This window comes from Patagioenas fasciata, chromosome 22, assembly GCF_037038585.1.
Source record: "Patagioenas fasciata isolate bPatFas1 chromosome 22, bPatFas1.hap1, whole genome shotgun sequence".
Taxonomy (NCBI): Eukaryota; Metazoa; Chordata; class Aves; order Columbiformes; family Columbidae; genus Patagioenas; species Patagioenas fasciata.
Genome location: NC_092541.1, coordinates 3888778 through 3914215, shown reverse-complemented (window position 1 = coordinate 3914215; position 25438 = coordinate 3888778). Strand labels below are relative to the sequence as shown.

General features: G+C 51.3%; 1 protein-coding gene across 2 annotated transcripts; it reads right to left on the bottom strand.

Moving 5' to 3' along the window:
- On the bottom strand, nucleotides 1–25438 carry CRHR1 (corticotropin releasing hormone receptor 1). Of its 2 annotated transcripts, XM_065856503.2 has the most exons (13): nucleotides 25198–25438; nucleotides 17545–17629; nucleotides 8084–8203; nucleotides 7165–7250; nucleotides 6031–6137; nucleotides 5555–5675; nucleotides 5142–5295; nucleotides 4858–4918; nucleotides 3923–3995; nucleotides 2309–2394; nucleotides 680–815; nucleotides 450–491; nucleotides 1–275 (listed from the first exon to the last, which is right to left on the bottom strand). In XM_065856503.2, exons 1-13 carry the CDS (start codon nucleotides 25237–25239, stop codon nucleotides 135–137), a joined length of 1254 nt encoding a protein of 417 aa, XP_065712575.2. In that variant the 5' UTR covers nucleotides 25240–25438; the 3' UTR covers nucleotides 1–134. The 2 variants fall into 2 exon arrangements, with proteins under 2 accessions (XP_065712575.2, XP_065712577.2); XM_065856505.2 differs by lacking the exons at nucleotides 1–275; nucleotides 450–491; nucleotides 680–815 and adding an exon at nucleotides 825–1919.

The following is a 25438-nucleotide window of genomic DNA, read 5'->3' as shown; positions in this document are numbered from 1 at the left end:
TTTCCCACGGCTGCGGTGAGTTTGTGCATCCTCTGTGAGCCTGGTGGGTGCAGGCAGGACCTGGCTCCTGTGCCGTGCCATGTCGGGGGTCCCCAGGCAGCGGGGACACCGGCTCCCCCATCCCGTACGGCAGCTCAGACGGCCGAGGACTGCTTGATGCTGTGGAAGCTGACGCGGGTCGGGGAGGTGGGGATGGACATGGCCCGAGCCACGCGGGCGCGGATGGAGTGCTTGTCCTGCCACCGGTGCCACCGCTTCCGCACGGCCGAGCGGACCTGGGGTGCGAGACAGGGGACATTCGGTCACCACGTGGTCATTCAGAGGCACCAGCCACCTGCATTCTTGGTCTTCCAACCCAAAATGCTACAAAAATGCTCAGCTTCAGGCTGAGCTTGTGTTTGCTCGCAAGGAAGGGTGCAGACCCACCCCACCTAACCCCTGGGGCTCACCTCGCTGTTCAGGAAGCAGTAAAAGACAGAGACGAAGAAACCCTGGAAGGAGACAAGCATCAGAGTCACCGTGGAGCTACAGATGGCCCCAGGCTCAGGAGATTTGGAGCAACCCTGGGGTTTGGGGAGGTTTGTTTTTGGGAGGGAGCAGGGTGAGGCATCAGCCAGAGGATGGGCTTCACATCCCTCAATGGGAGGACTGGGATGGGAGCTAATGCTGAGGATCATACCTGGAAGGACTCCAGAAAGGAGTTGAAGTAGATGAAGACAATCCTGGAGATCTCATCCTCCCCCGGGTTGACAAAGAACAGCATGTAGGTGATTCCCAGCAAGGGCAGCAGCACCAGCGTGGCCTTGACTGCTTTCCTGGGGAGAAAACAAGGACCTGAGCTGCTGCATCCCACTCCCAGCACCAGACTGGTCTGTCTGGGAATGGGCAAACCAGTGACTGGGAGGGGATGGAGCAAAGCTGGGTTGTTTTCTTCCAGTGTGATCCCAAAATGACTGGGCTGGTTTGGGCACTGGGCACCATCTGCGCTTTCTCCATCCGGAAAAGGGCGGTGGATAGTGAAGATCTGACCTTGAGCTGGCGTGAAATGATTGCTTGGCTGATCTAGGGCTTGATTAAAAAGGAATTAAGGAGGATAAAAATCATTCACACCCTTCACTGTGGGTTTATGAAAAACTTATCTCAGCTAATTAACTTGATATCTTTTCTTGATGAGATTACAAGTGCAGCTTGTGAAAAGTAATAGTGCTGATACAAAAGAGTGTGGGGAGGATGGAGGCTTGGCATCTCATTCGTTTGGATTAAGGGACAAGAACAATGCCACATCAACAATTTTTGCTTAAAGATCCTGTTAATGGACAGATTCCAACATCAGCTGAATGCAGGAGGAGACCGAGCCCAGCAGGTGTAGGAGCAGCAATGGTAATGGGGGTACCAAAAGCCATCATCTAAGATGAGCAGGAGCCCTCCAGGGCTGTCCCTTGGCCGGTTTAAGCAGGACTGCAGAGTACCTACCAAGCTCTCCACGTTTTCCTGTCCCACAACATGTTTCTGGGAAATGAAAATGTTCTTCTGCCCAAAGGTGAAAAACCTTCCCTGTCAAAATCAGGCAAATACTGGAGAAACAAAAGTCTCTGAGAATTGCTGACTGAAGCCATTCAGCCTATTTCAATAACCTTTATCTTTGCACACTCCAAGCTGAATAATTCATCCCAGCTCAATACTACATGATGAGGAAAGCTGGCATTTCCCAGTTATAGCATCTGAATTTTTCCATTCTCAGCTGAAAAAGCCTCCCTTCACCCCAAACCTGCTCCTCTTGAGCCAGTACACAGTGAAGCTCCCTTATGCCTGCCCAAAAAAGGATCCAGAGAGAAGCACTGATGAAGACCAAGGTGTCATCTCCTGTTCCAGGTATTATACTTGGTAGAGCTGTTCCGACCCTGCACGTCCCAAGTTGCCTGCAAAATATTGGTGTTTGCTTTGCTGCCAAGTGGCTATTTATTAATAATTCTTACATCCATGGCAGGATTTGCAGCCCCAAGCCCAGTGAGCTGATCAGGTCCCACCAGAAAAGGCTTTTGCAAGGAGATTCAGCTCCCAAAGGTTCCCTTCCAAGACAGATCCAGCCATCCATGTTCTCCATCTCAAAGCTCTCACTGGCCAGGAGTTTTGAACAACCCACAGATGCAATGGCCATGTGCCTCCAGAACAGCTTTTGAGGTGCTCTTAGATGTCTCTCCATGCTCCCATCCCCTTGATACCTGGCTGATGGGGCTGTTCTTACCCCTCCTCAATGTGATAACACAGTTTCTACATCTGCTTTCTAGAAGGTCACTCGCACTCTTACCTGTACTGGATCGTCTCTGACGTGGTTGAAGCTCGGAGCTTCGTCATGAGGATGCGGACGATGTTGAACAGAAAGATGAAGTTGATCTGGAAGGAAAGGGGCACCTGGTTAGTGTCTGCTCCCCCAGCACTTCCTCCCATTTCCTCAGCAGGGGCAATGCCAGAGAAAATGGGAACGTTTCCTTTTGAACTTGATCTGGTGCTTTCTATGCCCTGGAACAGGACATCTGCATTTATTGTTTTTAAAACAGTGCAGCAATAAGATTTAGGAGTTTGTCCAAGGGAGTGGGGCTGCAGGACATACCAGGAGACTGGCAAGGACAGGCAAGCGCTAGAGAAAGGGATGAAGGTAAAAAAGCTGGAGGGGGAGGAGGAATATAAGGTGGCTGAAGGGATTTTGGGAGAGTGGCTGCCATCACAGCAAGGAGCCACTTAACCTCTCTCCTGGCTGCTGAACCACTAATGGGGGCACAATAAGGTGGCACAAGGAGCCGAACACAATTGACACAAATTAGAAGTGGCCTGGCTACCTGATGGGCTGGGAAATGAGAAGCAGGTTCAATTATTCAGCAAGAGTGGCTGGTGCTGGTTATGTGCACTGCCTTGGGTTTTCTCAGCCTTGGGCGAGGAGGGAGGAAAAGCTGTGGGACCTTGTGCATGGTTTTCCCCCTGCAAACACAGGCTGGACCCCCAGCACTGCTGCTTGTGATTTGCCACCACTGGTTTTCTTTGTCCCTTCCCAAAAGGGTAAAGCCCCAGCAAATTGCAGAAAAATAGAATCATAGGATCATTTAGGTTGGGAGAGACCCTCAAGATCATCGAGGACAATCATAACCCACCCTGGCACTGCCCCATGTCCTGAGAACCTCATGTCCGTCTGTCCAACCCTCCAGGGATGGTGACTCCAGCACTGCCCTGGGCAGCCTGTTCCAATGCCCCACAGCCCTTTGGGGAAGAAATTGTTCCCCACATCCAACCTCAACCTCCCCTGGTGCAACTTGAGGCCGTTTCCTCTGCTCCTGGCGCTTGTTCCTGGGGAGCAGAGCCCGACCCCCCTGGCTCCAAGCTCCTTTCAGGCAGTTCAGAGATCAGAAGGTCTCCCCTCAGCTCCTGTTCTCCAGCTGAACCCCCCAGGTCCCTCAGCTGCTCCCCATCATGCTCCATATCACCCCTGGTTCAAGCATCGCTGCTCAGCCAAGGGCCAGAAGCAAAGTGATGTGGGTCAGGAGATGGAGTTGAAGTCCTGGGGCTTCTGCAAATGCTTGGCAAAGCGCCCACCTGCACCCAAACAGTGCCAGGGCAGGGCTAGAGGGACTTACCGGTGCATGTAGGAGTCTGCCTATGGGAGCATCCCTATCAGAGTGAGGTTTCCAGACTCTCTTTCTAACCTATCTCAACCCAGCAGGATTTGTGCATCTTATTTCTTATTGTGGGTTAGGTGTCCAAATCTACTCAAGATGCAGTTTTTGGGCATTGCTGCTGTGGGCAGCACAACCAGCTGCAGCGAGGAGATGCTGGAGGAGGGTAAGAATCTGTTCAGGAACAGCCTTATCCCACGTGCAGAGGGGAAGGACCCTGTATTAATATTTAGCAAGCAAGGACTCTTTGCTCTTACCAGAAGCACCAGGATCATGGGGCCTTGGTAGATGTAGTCGGTGTAAACTCCTGCTCGTTTCCCAAACCAGCACCTGCAAGGCAAGGACAAGAGGTGCTGGGGACAAGCCTGCAGTGTGAGTGACCTGGATTTACTGCTGTCCTTGCACAATCTCTGTAAGTGACTGGCCGTAGGGTGAAACCACTGCAACTTAAGCTGCTGTAGCCACTCTGGATTAGCTTTCCCGAGAAGCTGGTATATGGGGGTGCATGGGGAATTGTGGGGGTATTCATGGGCCCCAAATGGATGTGGAAACTGGATATTGTAGGATACGCAGGGACAGCCTTACACACGCAGAGATCTGGGTTGAGTCTGTCCCCAGCAAACCCTGCGGAAGCTCATGCAGGTGTATCTGTTCTGAGAGCACCTGCCTGGGTTTTGCTAAATCAGTGCTGTGTGTGGCACGGGGCTGCTGAATGAGGGGGCAGAACTAGCACGGACAAACAAGACACCCTGTCCCTCATCTAAACCTGCTCCTTTTAACTTCCCAGTCCACACCAGGAACTCTCAGGTGCCTGTTAAGCCCCCCATTAGCAAGTCTCTGTGAAAATGGCTCAGGTGGTGGTAGTTTATATCTCCACTTGTAGATTAAATCCCAGCTCCATTTAGCAAATACAATGTAGGAGCTCTGGCTTAATCTCGCCTTTTCCCCCTTAAAAAAAAATTAAAAGATTAAAAATGTCATTTGTCCTTTGAAGAGAAAGAGGCAGCAGCAGAGAGGGCTCGTGTGGCAGAGAGCCTTGAGGCGACATAAAAGAAAGAATGAAGAGATATTATCTATTTTCTTCCCACCCTTTCCATGTATCTCGATTTTGTCAGCCCTTCCCGACTGTACCCATGCCTGCCACAGCCCTGGGAATGGGGATAGAATGGGGAATAAGAGAGATCAGACTCACTTCTCGTTGTCGTAGTACAGCTTCCCGATGGCCCAAGCGACGATGATGGGAAAGGGGATACCTGTGGATGAACAGAGATGAGTCTCGGGAGCAATGCTGCACCAAATTATGCTGTAATAGCGATTTTCTTGCAGAGGGCAAACCACTGGGTGAGCCACTATGACTGTGCAAACCCTGTCCTGTTCCTGGAAGCCTTTATGCAGCTATTTGGGTGCAAGAGGAGCTGGAGCAGAGGATGGGGATCAGCCGTCTCTAAAACCATGAAGGGAAACCCTGTTACTTACACCAGCCGATGCAGATGAACATCCACTTGCGGAGCTTGTCGGTGGAGTAGGTGAGCACGATGGCCGTGTGCAGGTAGCAGCCCTCACCGAACATCCAGAAGAAGTTGGTGACGTGGAAGTAATTGTAGGCGGCAGTGACCAAGCGGCACCAGACCTGCCAAGGGCATTAACAGATGTGGAGGGTGACGAGCAGAGCTCTGTGTTACAGCAGTGAAACCGAGGCACAGAGCAACACAGAACCCAGTAGAATAACTGAACCCACGTTTCTCATAAGCCTGAGTTGTCCACCAACCACCCCACAGCCCTATTTGGATCTTCAGGCTGCTTTTGTTGTCTCATATCTAGGATCCTCCAGCTCCCTACACACCCTAGATACTTGGAACCGAGCTCAGGCCTGGCAAAGCTGCACCTACCACGTTGCTCTCGTGCACCTCTGGGTTCATCGTGAGCTGCACCACGAACCATGTGGCATTGCGTAGGATGAAGGCTGTGATCAGGTTCCAGTGGATGATGTTCCTCAGGCAGCGGATGCTCCTAGAGAAGAGGGCACAGGGGACTGTCAGAGCATGGTGGGTGTCTGGGGGCCAGGGCGTTCCTGAAGCTGAATGGCTTTGTTGCGACCATAAGGATGAGCTGCTGGAACCATGGCCTGGGTTAGGCGGGCAGGACCAAGGCCAGGAGGTAGAAGGCACCAAGGGAGACCCTCTGGTTCTATAACCCATGGTTTTAAAAAAACCAAACAAACAGGACGAGGAAAATAACCCAGAGATAGGCATGATCCTCCAGAATGAAAAGCAATGGACACGGGGGATGATATGGCAAAACACAGTGGCTGGATCTGTCCCCAGCCCGAGGGCCATGAGGTGACATCTGTGGTCAGGTCACTCACCGCAGGCGCATGAAGAGCACGAAGGCCATGAGAAGAGCCCCCAGCGAGACGCAGTGCCCCAGGTAGTTGATGATGACGGCAATGTGGTAGTGCAGCTTGCTCTTCTTCTGCGAGGGGTGGAAGATGGGGAGAGGGTCAGCGGCAACCCTGGGTACCACCACAGACCCACCTCTTCCACCACATCACCTCTGAGAGCCGCACTGCAAATTTTGGGTCTTTTATTTCAGAAAGCAACAGAAGCCCACCTGGTGCAGGACAGCAGAGATGGGGCTGGAAGGGGATGGGGCTAATGTGGGTGTGAGAGGCACCAATCTCATCCCACAAATGGCTCAGGAATTTCATATCCTAACCCTACATCACCTCTGCTCAGCATTAGGGCATCTCTGCTCCATCATCTGGGGAAATCCTGCTGTAATTCAGCAGAGCTCACTAACAACATTAACATCTGATGTCTCAGTTCATTCCCTGTTGCCCTGGGGGCAGCTGAGAGACTGGGATGAATTTGGGCAGAGGGAGCAGGGGATCTGGGGAAGGTGTGAGTGATAATTAAATTAATTGATTGCTCCTGCTGTTAGGCACTCACCCAACCTAAGAATTAGCAATTAACTGAGTGAGAAAACCATTCCTGGCAAGAGATATCAGCATCTTAAATACCAGAGATGGTTATCAACTGCAAATGAACAGTTCATATCTCTTCTTTGCTCTGAGGAGTGGCTTGAAATACTCAGGCACTTGTAATTCTTGGGGTCCATTTTTTTATCCCTTTCAGCTTCCTAAATATCTCTTTATTTCATTGCCAGCAGGGAGGGATGTGGTTTGCACTGAGTGCCTGTGTCAGGAGGGAGCTGGAGGAGGGTGGTGGGGATGCTGATCTGCATTCAGTAGCCAGGAGACCTCACACTGCAAATCCACTTGGATTTTTAACAGGCGTGGCTTTATTTTTGGCAGGGAATGAAAATGCAATTCAAGAAGGGGGTCATATACGCTGCCTGCAACCTTTTATCTGCATGGCACCCCATGGGCCATGCCTGACCTCGATGCTGTTGCCCTTCCAAACTCTGCTGTCTGTCCCTCATCCTCCTGCCATGAGCCTGGGGCTACCAAGGGGCTACTGACGGGCTACCAAGGTCCTACCTCTTCGCTGAGGATCTCCTGGCACTGGGAATAGTTGACCCGTGCTGCCCAGCTCCCATTTGCAAGGCACTCCCTGTACCCATTATCTAAAAGAGAAAATGCACGTCAAAGGGTTAACAGTGCGTGGGGATGGGCACAAAGACATGACCTGAAGATTGTCACCAATGCAGGGGGTCACTGGCACCCAGCCCGCGGCATCTTTTGTTCTGAAGCCACATGCTGCCTTGGTTGCAATTGCAGAACCAAAAGCCTTGGAATGTTTCAGACCCACTCAAGGGCTTTTGGGTCTGCACCAGCTCTGCCCCACGGCACTGGGGGACCTCCGTGTCCTCCACCGCCGAGATGTAGGGGGATTGGCATGAGGTTGACTCTCCTTGTCCCCTTCTCCTGCTCCAAAAATGTGTGGGATGGAAAAACTGATATTTTCTGCTGCAAGCAAGTTGTTCCTTTCAACAAAAGCAGCACTTGGGTGGTCAGAAACTCAACCATCTGCTAGGAATGGCTGTGGGTGCTTTTGAAGCGCCTTCACTTCGTCCTCTGTTCCCAGCACGTCATTGGCAGTGACAAGGCAGTGACCTGTGAGATGCAAGGTCCCCAAGTCCTTGCTCAGCTGGGGGTTGCAGATCTCTGTGCCACCTCCACCAGCAGGACAAGCTCATTCCTTTTCCTCTGTCCCCAAAATGGGGACATCAGCCCTCTCCCCCTTCATGGGGGCGCATCCAGGAGGACCAGTTATAAAGCTGCTGCCATGAAACCACCCTCTCTGAAATTTGGGCTACGAGGGCTTTTATCTTTTTTGCTTGATGGATCCCACGGAGCACCTCAATGAGCTCTGTACCCAGAGGCGTATTGTCACTCATGTCCCCATGACTCCCCCGTCTCTCGCCCACCGTGTCCCCACCAGTGCTGCCCATCTTACTCGTGGTGTTGTACCGCACGCCATAGAAATACTCGGGGCAGGGCCGAGCAACCAGCTGTCCCACCGCGCTCCGGGGCCAACACGTGCCGATCAGGTCTACCGAGGCATTGCACTGGGGACCTGTGGGGAATGGGGAGAGAGTTAGCGGAGGTCGGTGAGCCACCATGGGCCATCTCTGGGCAGCTGAAGGTCCAAGGTTTACCCAGAGAACCGAAGCTGCAGTCGCAGCTGAGCTGAGGGGTCGCTGCAAACTCAGCCCCAAGAAGAACCTTGGGGTAGACACCAAACGGGGTCCGTGCCAAGACACCCCAAAGGTGGTTGATCCATCCTGGCCATGACTATTGAAGAGAAGCTGCCAAATTAACGTACACTGTGATTAAGTTACAAAGGACGTACCCTTCATTAACAAATTGACATGGTCAGTGTTTTCTGACCACTTGCAGAACAAGGGGATATTTTTCAAGTTTTAGATCCTTCTGCATGACAAGAGGGAGACAGAAGATTCACTAATACATTGTTTAGAAGCAGAGTGCTTAGTTTATATTTAACTAATAATTAATAGATGTACTGTAAGTAAGAAACTAGACAATTATAACTAAAATCACCAATTATTTCTTAGTATAGATGTACCATATGTCAAAATTTTCAAAAATTGTAATGCATATGTAATAATTATGTGAATATAAGCAATGTAAGAGCATCCATTCACTGCAGCACTTATGGAGGATGATCCCCAGTGCTCCCCAGCACTGATGAAATACAGAATGCTTCTTAACAGTATATTTGACCCTGCTGTTAAGTTCATTTCTCTGTTTCACTATCATCCTGGGCCTGTCTGGGTTAAACCCAGCTCTGGCACAAGTCTGGCTTTCTGACCCAGCTTCCCAAATCAGCTCAGGGTTCCTTGGCTCTGGTCTTCCAGCCCCGTTCCTTCCTTCAACCATGACTTTGGCATCCAGCCCCACACCAGCCAGATTTCCCCTTTCCCAACGGTGACTCCAGCCTGGTGCTGGTGGGACGTTCCTCAGAGCCCCTCCAATCCTCTCACACCTCCTGGCAGCAAAATCCCCTTCCTCCCCATTCCCACTGGCCTCTTCCAGCCTTTCCTGGGAAGAAAACTCCGAGTCTGCTGCTGCTATTTCAGATTCCAAGCAGAATTTGTGTGTTTTTCCCAGCGTGTGAATGTAGGCATTAGGTAGGCCAGATTGCAGGCTTTTTTATGTATGATTTGTGTATATTTAGAACAACATGTACTGCAGCTAAATATGTCCCAACTACATCCCAAAGTGAGGTAGGAAGCACAACGGCTGTAATATCCACATAATACAATCCTTGTGCAACCAGCAGATGGATGGGCAGCAGATCCTGGAAGGTCGGTGCAAACCACTCCTGGGTACCAGAGATGTTTGTGCTGCGGCGTGGAGACAGATTTTGCCATTTCCTAAGATAAAACATCCGAATTCACAGGTCTCTGGGTGTGAGAACACAGCGTTTCTGCTCCACCCGGACTCGATGGTTGTTGTTTGAACGCCTTTCCCGAGATTTTCTATGGATAGAGCTGGCTACGGAGCGACCGAACAAAAAAGCCAAATATTGTGTTATTAATATGATGGAAGTCTTCATGGGGGAATATTCGTTGTCATCGATCGGTGCCGTGGTTTCTTGGGATGTTTTCAGAGCAAATTTTCAGTGCAAAGAAAAGGAGGATTTTCTTCAAACATCTTTTTAAGGGAAAACATCTTCCAAGTGTGTGAGGTTGGGAAGCGTCAGAGCGTGGTGAGCGTTACCTCCTGCCTTCCATAGCTTGTAGTGAGAACTTCAATTTAACGATGACCTTTGCTTTTAGCTTTGCTAATGTGTATGGTTGCTGCAGCAACCTTCACTTTAAGTTAACTGTTTTAAGCTTGTATTCCTTACGGAACAATGCATTCAATCACATGTAGCGTGCGTGCCTGTGCGTATCTGCATCTATTAGCATTCGTTGAGCTCCGCAGTTGTTTTGACCCAAATTTGACAGAGAAACAGAGGGTCACGGAAAATGAGGTCCCTGTTTAAAGTTTTGTGATAATATTCATCCAAGTAGAGGAAAAGCAGAAGGTAATTGCTTCAACTGTTGTCATCCCCTCGTGCCTCAGTTTCCCTCCTGCATCTCAGGGGCTGTGCTGGGACATGGATACAGGATGCTCGGGGGGGAAAGCAAGAAAACTCAGTAATTTAGTCAGCAAAGCCAGAGAGCAGCAGCACCACCGCTCTCCATCAGTAAAACAAAACCACAGTAATACCATTAATAACCAGACTCAAGAGAGATTCACAGAAATGATGCGGTCAGACAGAGGTGGCATCACTCTGTTGCACGTCTGCTTGAGGATGCTCCTCAGACTTCACCCCTGCACATCAGGCTTGGCCCCAGCGCTGCTGTCGGCAGCTTTTTGGGCTCTGTCCCACCAGTTTTTAATCTGGTGGGTGGTTGGAATATTTTTCCCGGGCTCATGCTGAGAAATTCTTGATGAGGAAAAGCTGCAGAAAGCAGATGCTGCTCTTGCTGCTCTCTCCAGCATGCAGGGAAGAGAAGAAACACAAACCTCCTGCTGGGGAAGAGTTAAGCAAAGCAACAACGGCGAACAATGCCACGACATCACATTTGCCCGGCACGGCCGTCTGTTCCAGCTGCTCCCCAGCGGCACGCGGCTCCCAGCATTTAGAGCACTGTTTAGCACGGAAATTATATGTATCAGTGCTAAATGCTTGCATATCTGCTTTGTGACCCATCCCTATTTGCAGGGGGATTATTCTCCCAGGTTCTGCAGACGTCTGCTCCGGCTTTCCCAGCACCGTTGGCTGCACAGACGCAGCTTTGGTCTTTGCAGCTTTACAGCAGGAAAGGTCAAGGAATTTCCTACCTGCACCCAGTCCCTCCAGTTTGGCTCCCTCCCGCACAGAAACACATTTGGGGTAGGAAGGAGCTGGTCCTGCTTTGAGATGGGAAATGTGGCACAGGAGAAGTCACTCAAATCCCTTCGCACCCTCTTTCTGTTGGGTTGGGCTGCTCGGAAGCAATATAAAACATTTCCTTTCTTCTGAAGCAAAAGAAAAGTGCCTGTCCAGGGATTTCAACTGAGACAGCTATATCACAATAACTGTCTCAGGATAACTATAGCAATATCCCTCCTGTTTATCTAAAACATCCTTCTCCAGCCTCCTTCCACCACTCGCAGAGGCCCCTGAGATGGCTCCAAGCTGAAGCCACGCGGATGTGTGGAGCCTGGCAGGGTAAAGCTCTCCAGTCCCAGCTGATCCGCCAAAGATTTTGAGCAAATTTAAAGAGGATGGAGCGTGTTTATCCTGGGCCAGCACCACCAGATGTGTGGCCATGGTGCTCTTGAGCTGATGTTAGGAGGTCTGAAGCGTTATTGTACCATCAAACCATTGCTAGGATGGCATGAAGAGGAGCAAAGCAAAGGTTGTGCTGATATAACCATGCCAGCGAACATGTTTTTATTTCACACCAGGCAAAGTTTTGTACCGGTTCAGCATCCCAGTTTGCTGCTGTCCCCACAGCGATACTACGGCTGCTCTAAGGGGAAAGCCTCTCTCCTCATGTGCAACGCAAAGGGTCCAGGAGAGACGATGGAAACGTGAATCACAGGCTCATTCCCATGCTTGGGAGTGATGGAGTTATTTATCTAAAGTGTCTCAGGAGGTGCTGGCTCATATCTCTACCAGTCCTGACCTCTTAACCACAATTATCTCTGCCCATCCCCGATGTCCTCGGTGACTGCGTTGCTGCCTCTTGAGCAGGCTGAGGCCTCTGGCTCCTTGAGGGTGCCCCTGCCGCAGCATTTGCATTTGGTAATCAAGCCTCCCTCTCCACATCTAATCAAAATATACTCGCTGGAGCCAGCATACAAAATGTCATTTGTCCTGATGTCATTTGTCCTTCTCAAGCAGCTGCACCACACTGGTGGAATAGAAGAAGCAATTTCACAGCTTTTTGCCCTAAAGCAAAGGTCTTTCGGGGGGCGATGCTTTAATCTCAAGGCACTGATATGCCGAGGAGGGGTGGCTCGATCCCAGCCGCGGGTGGTAAACGCTTGAGTAACCCCTTGAGGCATTGAGGGAAATGGAACGGGGGGGACAACTTATGTTAACATGGGGTTGAAATTGGGTGGTGGAGCCGCTTGCCTTCCCTGAGCCAGCCTTGGATACTCAATACAACTGGGAGCAACCGTGGTTGTCTCAAAATACTTGGATCCTTGCTCACACTCTACCTCCAGCACCGCTTTGGGTGGCATAGCGTGTTTCTATTTATCTTTGTAAGAGTCCAGCCCTTAAAAAATCCCCAGCAATCCTCACAAGCATTCAGCTTCCATGATCCTCGATGTAAAATAATTAGACAGGCTAATTAAGCGTTATGATGGCAAAGTGTATTTGTAATGAATTTTTGGCTTGTTGCTATTCACCATCACTGTCCCCTTGGGTCTTTGCTGCTATTCTGGAGAAGAATAAATAAGAGGCATCAAACTCAGCTTCCGCCATTCGTATTTGATTCATCTGCTCAATGTCGTCACTTGAGGCTGATCCACGTACAGCTTCTGCGGAGCATATATATTTATTAGATATTTAATGTAGCGGGTTGGGTTTGGGGCACGTCTTGTTCTCCTGACATGACCCATGGAGTGGTTGGAGCTGTGCTATTACCAGCAGTAGCAGCGAGTGGTTTATTCCCCGGTATCGCCCGGGTTTTGCTGGTGGGTGATGGGAGCAGCAGAATCCCTCGCTGGCAGAGTTTTCCTCTCTGAGCCTTCTAGTTTGGCTACAACTGAACAGAGTAGCTGGCAATGGTTTAACAGCACCTACTCCAAAATGCAGTTTAACTGCTGTAGCTGCTGCTCATGCTGAGATGTGCCAGGACACTGTTTCCTACCAGAAAATCTCATCACCTTCCTTCCTCCACAATAAAATCTCCAAATATAAGCACGTTTCCATTGCCATCCCTGTTTCCTAGAGGATAGAGCAGGATGATTCTATTGATACAAGCATACACTTAAAATATTATGATTTTTCTGTATAGATGGGTTCAAATTTTTCAGTTCCCAAACCTGTCCCAGTATCATTGCTCTTCTTCAGGGCTCAGTCACTGCCAGGACCCATTGCTGCTTCTTTAGCCGCTGCTCAGCTCCTATTTTAGTACTCCTGCCTTGGTGGGAGAGATGCCAAGGAGGCTGAAGGGTAAAGAGGCGCCGATGCTGCTAATTTGACCTTTATGAATTTAAATCCCAGTCTCTGCCCAGGGGAGCCGGGAGCGGGTGGAACAGCTGTGCAGGAGCAGGGGCTGCGGGAGCAGCGGCTCGGGGAGCGGAGCTGGAGAGGGGGAAAATCTCTTGGTCAAACCGTCACCCAATGGGAAACGTTTCCAAACCTGCCTGATAAAGTGCCCGGGAAGGAAACGCTCTCATCGCTTGCTGCTGCCCTGTGCTTCTCAGCCACAGGCTTTTGCTATATCTGAACCAACTTGATTTGCTTTCTTTAAATGTCAAGCTGGCTCCCTTCTTGAAAAATTTCCAGTTTTGTTTTTGTTTCTTTTTTTTTTTTTTTTTTAAAAAAGACATTTCTATGCAATTCTGCCTAGCTATGGTGTCATTTTCCTTTGCTTTAGGTGAACTTTCAGAGGCAAGAAACATTTCTTTCCTGGGAAGGAATCAGCTGTGCTCTCCTCTCTCTCCTGAGCACACACACAGCATTGAGGGTAACCATTTATTGCGATACCAGCTTAACAACTTCAAGGAAGGAATCATGCGGCCAGGACCAGCCAGGGCTATCAGCAATCAGATGCCAACTCCTTGGGCTGATCCAAGCTTGAATGCTTCGAATGCAAGCACTCAGAGCTCGCTCCGCTCGAGTGCTTCCCGCTGGAAAAGCCTCATCTATTAATTAGGCAGCGGCTTCCCATCGGCTCAGATTCCCCCTCCCCTCCCTGGGGAAGCACCGCGATGGGACGTGCTCCTGCAGCTGTAGCAGGACACTTTGCCCCGATGGGTGAAGTGACCTTGTCCCTCTCCGACGGGTTTGCTGGCAGGACAAGGCGAGAAGCAGCTGCGCACAGACCCCGGGGAGCTGAAATCATCAGGAAGGCAAATTTGCGGTCTGAGGCAATTTGTAGGCTGGGAGCCCTTAGGACAGGCACCCATCCACCCTGCACAAGGGATGCAGATCCTCGTTGTGTTCCTTTTCAAGCCTAACCTGGGAATTTTTTGCCTTCCAGATGTTTGGGGGTGCAGCTGACCCAACTTTCCTAATGCAACACATTGACCTCAAGTCCAGCTCTGCTAGGAGGAGAAAATATTCACTGTACTGAGGAAGGCAGCCTTCCTGATGGAGTGGCCCATTATGTGTGAATGTCCGTGTGTCCCAGCACTGGCCAGAATTCAGGGCTCACCAAGAGGTATTTTTGACGTGTATCTAAAATATCAGATTAGAATCATAGAATCACAGAATGGTTTGAGTTGAAGGGCCCTTCCCAGCTCCCCCAGTGCCACCCCTGCCATGAGCAGGGACATCTTCACCAGCTCAGGGTGCTCAGAGCCCCGTCCAGCCTGGCCTGGGATGTCTCCAGGGATGGTTCATCCACCACCCCTCTGGCCAACCTGGGCCAGGCTCTCAGCACCCTCAGGGACAACGATTCCTTCCTCACGTCCATCCTGACATGGTCTGGTTGGACCATCACACCAACGCAGGGACATCTCCCTGTGCTGGGACCATTGCGCTTAGAGGAAGATGAGTGAATCAGTGCTGATAAGAGGGCAGGAGAAGGGAGCTCTGTGGTGCTCAGCTGCTTTGCTTTCTGGAATGAGGGTTTGCTTGAGCCTGGAGAGAATCACCCCGGGTCTCTCTCCACCACAGCGCTGTGAGCAGAGACCTTCCCAGCTCAGCGCGTGAACCTCAGAGAGTGCAGTGGTGATACCACTGTCCAGCCGCGTATCCTCATCAAAAAGTGTCAGATTAAATAACGAAGGGACTGGTGACTCGAGAGAGGTGGTGAGCCCACGCTGGGCTATTTTTTGGAAGAAGGATGCTGGGAATGAGCCCCTCCGCGCATTCAAGCGATGCCCTGCCGAGCGGCGTGCTGGAGGACGCTGGGCTCATGTTATCGGCATGTGCCATTTCCCAAGGGTTACGCAGACGTTAACAAATTAAATCTCATGGCTTCACTGCAATTCTCATTAGCGTCATCCTAACAACTCTCCATGTTAAATAGCCTCAAAACAAAGTTTCAGTTTTGTAAATAACCCTCCCTAGGCACTGCTGTCTGAATCAGGCAGGGCTTAAATGGACCCCAAGGATAAGGGCTGGTGCTCAGCTCCACTTACCAAGCAGCAGACACAAGACAATTAGTTTCATCTCTATCTCTTGTTCTAAGCCCCCTTCGGGAGCTGGAAGTGGCTCTTGCATACATCAGCCTCATCCCAAATTAATGAGTTCAAAGAATCCCAGAATGTCAGGGGTTGAAGGGCCCTGGAAAGCTCATCCAGTGCAATCCCCCCATGGAGCAGGAACACCCAGCTGAGGTTCCACAGGAAGGGGTCCAGGCGGGTTTGAATGTCTGCACAGAAGGAGACTCCACAACCTCCCTGGGCAGCCTGGGCCAGGCTCTGACACCCTCACCAGGAAGAAGTTTCTTCTCAAATTTAAGTGGAACCTCCTGTTTTCCAATTTGCACCCACTGCCCCTTTACTCAGGGATGACAGCTTGGATGCATAGAGACGCTGGAGATTTTACAAATTCAAAGCCTGGCACATTGTGCTCCGCTGTCCCAGGGTGACATGCACTAAATCCTGCTTGGATTAACACTAAAAAAATCTCAAGTGAGTTTGCAGAAAGCAGCATCCACTGCAGATCCCTCAGCAAAGCCATGGCAGGAATGCTCCCCATCTCTCTGCCCTCTCCACTGGGCTCAGGAGGTTTCAGGAACAGGTGGTAAAGGCAATGAGCTGGGTGTGAGGATGCTCTGGGACCTGCCTGCTGCCCTCGCTCCTGTACCGGCTGCTCTGTGCACGACAGAAAGTCCCTGTGGTGCTTGGCCAGTGCCTCTGCAGGTCAGAGCCCACAGAGCTGAACACACGTTGCACCAGGGAAGATGAATAAGAAGAAAACAAAAGCCATTTATCACAGCCTAACACAGCCAAGGATGTCCACCTTGCTGAGCAGAGCAATGAAGCCTTTAGGGAGCAAAGCACATGAGTGATGAGCAGGTTTCGTGTCTGCACCGTGCCCAGACCAGAGACACACAGGCGTTTCTATTTCCCCGGTAGTTTTGCTTTCCCTCGGCTTTCTGCTCCTTTCCTGGGCTGGGGATGCTCCTAGCAGGGCTATGGTGCCCTGGCCTCTGCCAATGAACCAGGCACTGAATGAGCTGGTGCAACGCTGTAATTTTTTAAGCAGGAGTCTTTTAATGCCGCTGTTAATGGGAGGCGGGTGGCGAGCAGCCATCCGTCAGCGCCGGGTCCCCGCAGCCATCCGTCACCCTGATGGAGAGAGCTGCTCGGAGCAGCAGGGACCGGGGCAAGCTGGGCAATCGCTTAGTGCTTGCTCTGATCTCCATTCAATCACGGGAAAACCAACTCCGCAGCATCCCTGAGCAGGGGAGGACTTTTCTCCTTCTCCTTTTGAGCTCCTCTCCTCTCCCTCAGCCACCTTTCCTCGCCCAAAATCTGTCACTGAACCAGACCTGTCACTGCTGAGGTGACATCCAGCTCTGGTCTTGAATATAGGCTAAAATCCATTTTTGGCACAAACACACCTCGGGCCTGACCTGCTTGCGTGCAAACCTGTGTATGAGTGTTGAGAAGGACTGAGGCGCCCATGATGCTGCTGGTCTAACCCCGCTGGGCTGAGCCAGCCCTGGCCATGGCCGTGTCCTTGTCCCCAGCAGCTCCTCATGGCTGGTGGCTTCTCAAAGTGCTCAATGGCACACATCTAGGAGCTGGGGAACAGAGGGTGGCTGAGCCCTGAGCATATGGTGGCCACACTGCACTGGTGACATGGTCTCTGCAGAATGTCACAATCTCCAGTTGTCACCCCTGGGCAGGGGGTTGGCAGAGGGAGGTGGATGTAAGGGACAGATGTCCTGGGGTCCTTTGGCATGACAGAGAATGGGCAGTGCAGGAGCAGGGGCCAGGCAGGTGTCTCTTTCCCCACTGCCCCTGCAACCCCAGCCCAATGGACATTTATTTTCCCTATTTTTAGCTCTCTTGAGCTCTCCATCTTCTACCTGCCTCAGCTGTCACCTTGCAAAGTGGCTGCAGCAGCCATCACAGGGCTGCAATGTGGCCTAGCATATCCCATTTCCCCCCAAAAAGGGTCCAGGCAGCTGCAGATCAGCCCAGAGACACCCCCTAGACCCCCTCCCACCTGTGCCTGCCACCGGGGTCCCCTGGGGATGGCTGGGGACACAGGACACTCACCTGTGTGGTTGGTGATGGGCGGCAGGCTCTCGCAGTACTGCTCTTGGATGGAGGCTGCAACGGGGCAATCCCAGAGGAGAAACGCCTGTGCAGGGAGAGAACAGAGCACAAACAGGGTTATATGTGCAATATCACAGAATCAGAGAACACCCAGCTGAGGTTCCACAGGAAGGGGTCCAGGCGGGTTTGAATGTCTGCAGAGAAGGAGACTCCACAACCTCCCTGGGCAGCCTGGGCCAGGCTCTGCCACCCTCACCACGAACAAGTTTCTTCTCATCTTTAAATGGAACCTCCTGTGTTCCAGTTTGCACCCATTGCCCCTTGTCCTGTCACTGGTTGTCACCCAGAAGAGCCTGGCTCCATCCTCCTGACACTGCCCCTTTCCATATTGATCCCCAGGAATGAGTCCCCCCTCAGTCTCCTCTTCTCCAGCTCCAGAGCCCCAGCTCCCTCAGCCTTTCCTCACACGGGAGATGCTCCACTCCCTTCAGCATCTTCATTGCTACCCCAGCTCCCAATCTTTCCTTGGACCCAGCAGTAGGCAGGTCAGGTCCGAAACTGTCACATCTTGGGGATGACACTCCCTAATCTGCATGATGGACACGTATCCATTTGCAGAACTGGCTTCCCAGCCCAGAGGAGCTGGGCTTATCCAGTCTGGGGCTGTGGGACTGATGCTCTCTGCTGTTTCCCACCCACTTATCCTCTTTTGCCTCAAATACCCCCTCAGTAAACCATTCTGCAGCCCCTGCCAGGCCACGGAGCTTCTGCTGTTTAGCAATTTAATCAGCACTTTTGGGTTTAGCATCTTTGCATCCTGAGAGCAGACAGGGGAAATGATGAGCGAGCCTGATACCACGCTCAGATTTTCAATACCTTATTAAAATCACAGCCTTGTAAGCTGTCAGTGGAAAGATGTTAATACACACCCTTAAGGAGATCTGATCCACAGTCAACTGGGTCTGGTTAAAGCCGTTTTCCAGGAGAAGCGTTGGGAAGCATTAACCAGGATCTGTCCCCATCCCTCTCCAGAGCTGCTCCGGGCGGCTGTGCAGCCCCATTGGGAGTGAAAACCATCGACTTCAACTGCATGGGGAATTATTTTGGAAAAGCTGTTTCTTAATTACAGCATCTTTGCAGGTCTTTGGGGGCATTAAAAAGAAGGAAGGCAATTGCAAGTTGAAGGTGGCAGAGGGATGGCGATGTTAGACCCAAGGGGGAAGGAGGGGATCTGCTTTTTCGCAAAACACACAAGTTTCTGCCAGAGCAGCTGCCCGTTTTCTCCTCCAGCTCAGAGAGGAGTGACATGGTGACACACGCTGCTCCCTCTGCCTTCCAAACTGCTCTGGGTGGGGAGGAAATGGCCCCTTCTCTTGCCCTTTAGCCATATCAGCCCTGGCTGCTCCTGCTGGCACAGCCAGCAACCCCCTGCACCTCGCTAAAGCACTAGCAGGATTTATTCAGACAAGGAGACAAGCTCAGCACCCACTTGCTCTTTTCCAAACAACTATTTACTGCCTTGGAAAGCTGGTTTTGACAGCAAGAGAGATGTCAGGCAGACGGAGAAATGGAGCTGAGAATAGCTTGGTTGTTGTGACTGCTCCAGATGGCAGAGGGGATCCGGCACCAAAGCCCTGCTCGGAGCACGGGGCTCCTGTTGTGGTGGTTCTGCAGGAGATGGGCACATCCCGGGTCTCTTTAACAAAAGCTGAGACCACCCAAACTCCAGACGTGTTAAGCAGGGTGTAACAGGGTTGGCTCCCGTCTGAGTTGATGCCCAGAGCTGGTGCCTGCCAGCCCTGGTGGCTCTTTGTTGGGCCAAACGGCTTCCTACCTGAAGGGGCTGGGTTGGTTTGCCTACCTGAACAGGCTCTCAAGTGTTAATGGGATGTGTTTCTCCTAATTGCAACCTGCTCCAGCCTGGTAGTGCCCGTTCTCTTTCCAGACACAGGGAGAGGTCTTGGCACTGAGCATCACCATGGACCGAGCTACAGCTAGAGCGGGTGTGCATGGAGCGCAGGCTCTGGCTCTTTGCAGGCTTTGTAAATGAGCTGAAACCGCTACACAAGGAAGAAAGAAATTAAATGAAAAATAAAAATAGGTTCCCCAAAACACAACAAATGCTAATAGCTTTTTTAGCAGGCTCTGAGTCTTGTCTCATGGCCAATGCTCTCAGCAGAGCCAGAGGTTTTTTTCCTCTCCTGTCAGCCCCAGCTGGAGGGGAATAAGCTAAGCAAGGTGGTTTTGCACAAGCCAAAAGCATCCTGATCTGATACCCTGAGGGTTGAGCTCTCTTCCACGTTTTATCTTGTGTGGGTTACTTTAACCCCTCCTCCGGCTTTGGAGAGAGAAGAGGTCAACGCTCTGTCCTTGAAGAGCTTCTCCTACCAGAGCATCACTGTTCTGGGCTGCCACATGGTGCCCAGCGGGGCTCAGCCTTGCTGGGCTGGAGCCCAACATGTCTCAACAGCCCCAAAACGACAGTGGGTTGTCCTGGGGCCAGAGAGGGGCCGTGTCCCTCTGCCCTCCTGGCCCTGCTTTGATATCAGCTACAGCGAATCATGCTCTGCAGTGCAGAACACCCCTGCGACCTCTCTCAGGCTGCCAACATCCCGGAGAGCTTCAGCTGAGCGTTCAGCTGCGCAGGGGAAGAAAAGCAGTCTGATTTTTTAGAAGCAGATGTTTTGCACAGAAGTCCTGGTCATCCCAGGGACCTGGTCCCATGGGGACAGTGGTTCTGCTGGGAGCTGCATGGGCCCAAGTCCCCACACCGGCACCAGGAGCCACCAATGGCTCCACTGCCGTTGCCCGAGCATCCATCCAGCTCCCTTCCAGGCTCTGCTGATGTCTCCGTGTTACACATACCAGTGTCCCACCACCCACCGTGTCAATGCTGTCCCAGAGGGGAAACTGAGGCACCAAGTACTACTTCTCTAAGGTTGCTCAGGCAGTGAGTGGGGCAGGTTGCTCCTCTCCATACCCGCCAGCCGTGATGCTATGGTATGATCTGATGGTTTTTTTGAAGCCCACAGGAGGCAAGAGGTGGCCGGTCCCCTGGGCCAGGAGATGCAGTGCAGAGGGCTCAAGGAGCACAAGGAGTCTCGGGGTCTTGCTGCTGGTCCGGGTGTGAGCAGCAAAATCACACATGAGCACACACGCAGGCACAGCATCAGCCTCTCTGACCTGCCACTGACCTAGCAGCAAAATTCAATTAATAGCAATTAGGAATTAATGTCCCCCTGCAGTGCCTTCCCTCTCTAAAGCCATCCGCGGATATTAATTAATATATTCACATCTGAGTCAAGCATCAACCACCCCACCCTGTACTACCCAGAGACAGGCTTGTCCCCCCTTGATATCTCATTGCCTCGAACGAGATCAGATCAGCGTGGCAGGAAGGGCTGACAGCTCTGAGCAGTGAGATAGATCGCTCATAGCCTAATTAGCAATCTAAGATAGGGCTTGGGTTTTCCAGTGCTGACAGGGCTGTAATTGGAGAGCAGGGCGATTAGCGAGATGAAACGGTGGCGTTGCACAAAGCTGGAGAGGTCAGTGGGACCAATGGATGGTGATGGCCACTGAGACCCCCACTCCGGACCTTCACTGAGGTTCCCTGGGGTGTTAGGCTGGGATCAAGCCTGCTCCTGGCGCTGAGCCTGGTGAAAAAGGTGCCAGACTTTAGGTGTTAAATACAGTGAACGTTAAAAGAGCTGGATGCCAAAGCAACATCAGCAGTGTGGGGAGGGCACAGAGCAGCACATCTTGCCACAGGCTGGAGATGGCAGTGGAAAGCCTGACCTAAGGAGCTGCCCCTCAAATGTACTCTGGGTGGCCAGGGTGGCTCCAGCCCCTGCTGCCCCTTGCGGGGGATCCCTGTGCCCTCCTCTAACTTCCAGGCACTGCCCCCTGCAGCTGATGAGCTTCTTACCACCTCCTCCTTAGAATCACAGAAGCATTTTGGTTGGAAAAGCCCCTCAAGATCATCGAGTCCAACCGTTACCCACCCCGGGAAGTGCCCCATGTCCTGAGAACCTCATGTCCGTCTGTCCAGCCCTCCAGGGATGGTGACTCCAGCACTGCCCTGGGCAGCCTGTTCCAATGCCCCACAGCCCTTTGGGGAAGAAATTGCTCCCCAGATCCAACCTCAACCTCCCCTGGTGCAACTTGAGGCCGTTACTTCTCATCCTATCACTTGTTACCTGGGAGAAGAGACCAATTTGCCCTCTTTCCAACCTCCATCCAGCATTAAAAGCTGTGAATTTATGAATTTAGCCATATTAGAGGGGGCCAGCCACTGTTGTGTGTAGCCAGAGTCATGGTGTGAGTATTTATGCTCTCCAAGCACACTGGATGCAGATCCTAACAAAAGAATATCAATCAATGCTAAATGAATGCCCTGTAAAAGCTGATTTATGAGCAATTAAAGGTTTTCCTGGATTAAGCTCTGGTCTACATTGCTTGTCATAAATAATTCTGACTTCATTTATCTATTAAAGTGAGCATAGGTTTTGAGGGACAGGTGAAAAAAAAGAATAATGGCATTCGGATAGTGGAAACTAAAGGCACGGGCAAGCTGGGGAAGGGGACACTGCATGAATCAAAGCTGCTCCTATGGAATCCAGATTTGCCGGAGTGAAGGCTGCTGAAGAAGAGGTGGAGTGATGGACACAAGCACACGAGAGGGCTGTATTTCTAAGGCGGTTGTATTACACTCTCCTCCAGATTGTACATGGGGGACCTGTGTGCATTCACAGGTATTTTCATTTGGGGCTTGCAGATTTGTTTTCCCCAGCTGCCTCCCGTGACCCAAACAACGAAACCTAAATCTCATGCCTCCTTCTTCACCCATCACCTTTTTAGGGTCATACCCTGGGCTGAACATTCACCATTTAATTCACTCATAATTTTCCTCCAGTTTATCTGCAATCATAGCAAGGGAAAGCTCAGCCCCACCAAATCTGCGTCTTCTATAGCCTTTTTGGGGCGAATAGTACAAGATTACACAGTATGATCTGCAAAAGGACAAAACCCTCAGCCCTTGGCCGTCGCTTCTGGGTGGGTGAATCATTGATAAAGCAGGACACTGCAGAGAAGGAGGGTCTCTTCTATTAGCTCAAAATACAGTTAGGGAAAGAAAGGAAAAACAACAGATGGGCCTCTGGGTATGTTATACCATCTTCAGAAAAAACACCCGCTCCTGAGTGACAGCTCTCAAGTGTTGGACAACAGCTCCTGGGCTCGGTTTGTTTGAGGGAACCCCATGCTAATGATTTTTGCTTTCCTTGGGATCCAAATGCCATTCTCCACGATCAAACCACAGCTGCAGGCTCTCTAAATGCTGCAGACTCAGACCTCGTCGCTCACGCCAAACTTCTGGGTCAGGCCAGTGCAGGATTTCTAGTGAGCAGAGCTGTATTTCAGGGCAGCGTTGAGCCGGCTGCGCGGGCTCTTCTCACCGTATTTCTATATAGTCATCCTATGGCAATAGAGCAGCTATTCTGGGAACAGGCTGTGCCTTTTCCATTCACTTCTTCACTAGAGATGCGAAACCACGGGCGTGATTTCGTACGCGTTGAATTAACTCTGGCTTTTAAGGAAGGCGAGGGCTGGAAGAGATCCCCAGGGTCAGCGGATCCTGCTGCTGCAGCTCCGCATCTTACGCAAGGATTTGAGCAGCAAAGGAGTAGAGGGCTGGTTTGGGGCTTATTGATGTCGGAGCTGATCAAGGGAGGGTGGAAACCACTCCACCCCAGCATCAAACTCTGTTTTTGTCATAAAATGCTTTTGCAAACAGTTTTACCAGCCCCAGAAATGTCACAGTTTGCTGGCAAAGCTGCAGGTGAACTGTTTCTTTTGAACCACTTGTTTCAAGTGACTTGCAGGGTGCCAGAGAGTGTTTTGCAGTGAGTTTGGCTGCCTGTCTGTCCAAACGCCCGAGAGGGATGTGTGACCCCCAAAGGAACGTCTACCCAGCAATGCAGGGGGGACAAATTGATGCTAAACTGGAGTTGCTGGTCATGTGCATGGGGAACACCTCAGCTGTGCCAGGCTTGGGATTGTGCTGGGAAAGGCTCTGAATTTTGAATGCACATATTTTTAAGACAAAAGAGATGGTTTGATTGCAAAGGGGTGTTTTGTAGACTGGGTGTTTCTTTTTTGGAGCTGGCTGGGAGAGACTTTTTCCATGCTTGGGTTGTTTTTTTGTGATTCCTTCCCAATCCCAGCCCCAGAACAGGGGTGGTTTTGCTCTCAAACTCTGCAAGCTTAAGGATTTTCCCCCCATCTTCGCAAAGAGAAACACATAGTGATGGATAGGGAAATCCCTGAGCCTGAGGAGGTTTAATAGAAGATGGGAGCTTTGTCTCAGCACCTTTGGGCTTTTTTTCTGACCACTTTTTGTTATCCAGATCTCAAATGTTCACTTGGCTGTCCCCATCTCAGACCCTGTCCCTATTGCACCAGGTCTGTGGCTTTGCCTATAGTGTCCCCACATATCGGTCAAGGAGGACCTGGGCTGGGGAAGAGGTGCTGCCCTTTCTCACCTTCATTTCTTACACCAGAGCCAAAGAAAACCTGAATTGAGGAACATAACCAGAAAAGACCTCTTGTAAAACAGGGTTAGGGGTGTGCAGATGCAAGAGAAAGCAGCTGCTAAGAAGAAATGCTTTAGAAAAAAACCAAAACAACTTGGCAAGGCAGCCGCCTGGTGCTTGTCAGCTCTTCTCATCACTTAGGTGAGAACTTTCCTATCCCAAAGGTGCAGCTTAATACTCCCCCCTGCTCTTACTGCAAGCAATGCCGGTGAAAAACCGGCCTGAGGGGTACGAACCCCAACGGTGCTAATGGGGCTGACCCTCCGCCTTTTTAACCCTGCAGTCACAACCGGGCCACGGAGACAGCGTTTTAGGGAGACCCAGACAATTTGCTTTCTTTTAACCCTCTTGACACAGAGGTTTAATCAAAAACCTGATCATTTTGTTTAACCGCCTGCCTGGATTTGTTCGAATAATGTTCAGGGTTTTGGTGGAAACCTTTTTGTTTCCTCAGGGTTTGGGATTTAAGCGTGCGTTAGTCTGGGAACATTTCCTTTCTCAGTGCACTCTTGGGGAGGAGGAATATTGCTTCTGACAAAGCATTTGCATTTTGTGCAGAGCTGCAAAATTAGCAGTGGCTACAGTTCCACAGCGAGCAATTTAGAGAGGGAAATCTTGTGCTTTGCAGGTGGAGGGGACGGGAGAGGTTCCTTCAGAAAATCAATTCAGGGGGTTACAAGCAGGCATCGCATTTGTGCTGTCCCCATCCATCGTACCCCCAGAACGGCCACCCCCTCCCAGCAGCCCGAGGGAAACTGGTGGCAGCTGGGTTCACTGGGAGAGCTGGGCTGTGCTTGGGAGGACCTGCCTGCAAATCCCCCATGTTTAACGACCCTTTCCCTGACTCCAGCCGCCTTCCCCTAGAGTTTTTGGGCATCAAGAGCTCTTGCCAAGCCCACGTTTCTTGACTGGAGGAATTCTCTCCAGGGCTCTTTGTGTAGCGGTTTGCCCCTTTTTTTTTTGACTTTTCCCTTCCTTCCAAGAAATGGAAAAGTCACTGCGGAGAAAGCGAGCGGTGCAGGGTGACGGATTGGGAGAAAAGGACTTAAAAGCATCTTACCTGCAGGAGGAGGAGGAGGGCAGGAGGAAGGCCGGGCAGCATCCTTAGCTGTGCCCAGCTCTCCGGGGCATGGCTGGCAGCGCTCCCCGCTCCCGCTGGGCTCCTTCTGCCGTCGGGGATAAAAATCCTTTGGGCTTCGCGCCGAGGAGCGTGGCCGGGTCCCGCGGTGGGGGCGGGCAGTTCTCCCCTTCACCTGCGCTCGGAGACCCGCTCCCGCCTTTATAACCTCCCCCGGAGCCGC

Excerpts from the sequence above, each read along its gene's own strand:
- CRHR1 (XM_065856503.2), bottom strand. The coding sequence starts at position 25,239 with ATGCTGCCCGGCCTTCCTCCTGCCCTCCTCCTCCTCCTGCAG. Across the intron at positions 5,296-5,554 it reads AGGTGCACGAGAGCAACGTG|GTCTGGTGCCGCTTGGTCAC; the intron begins GTAGGTGCAGCT and ends TGCCCTTGGCAG. Across the intron at positions 816-2,308 it reads TCAGAGACGATCCAGTACAG|GAAAGCAGTCAAGGCCACGC; the intron begins GTAAGAGTGCGA and ends TTTTCTCCCCAG.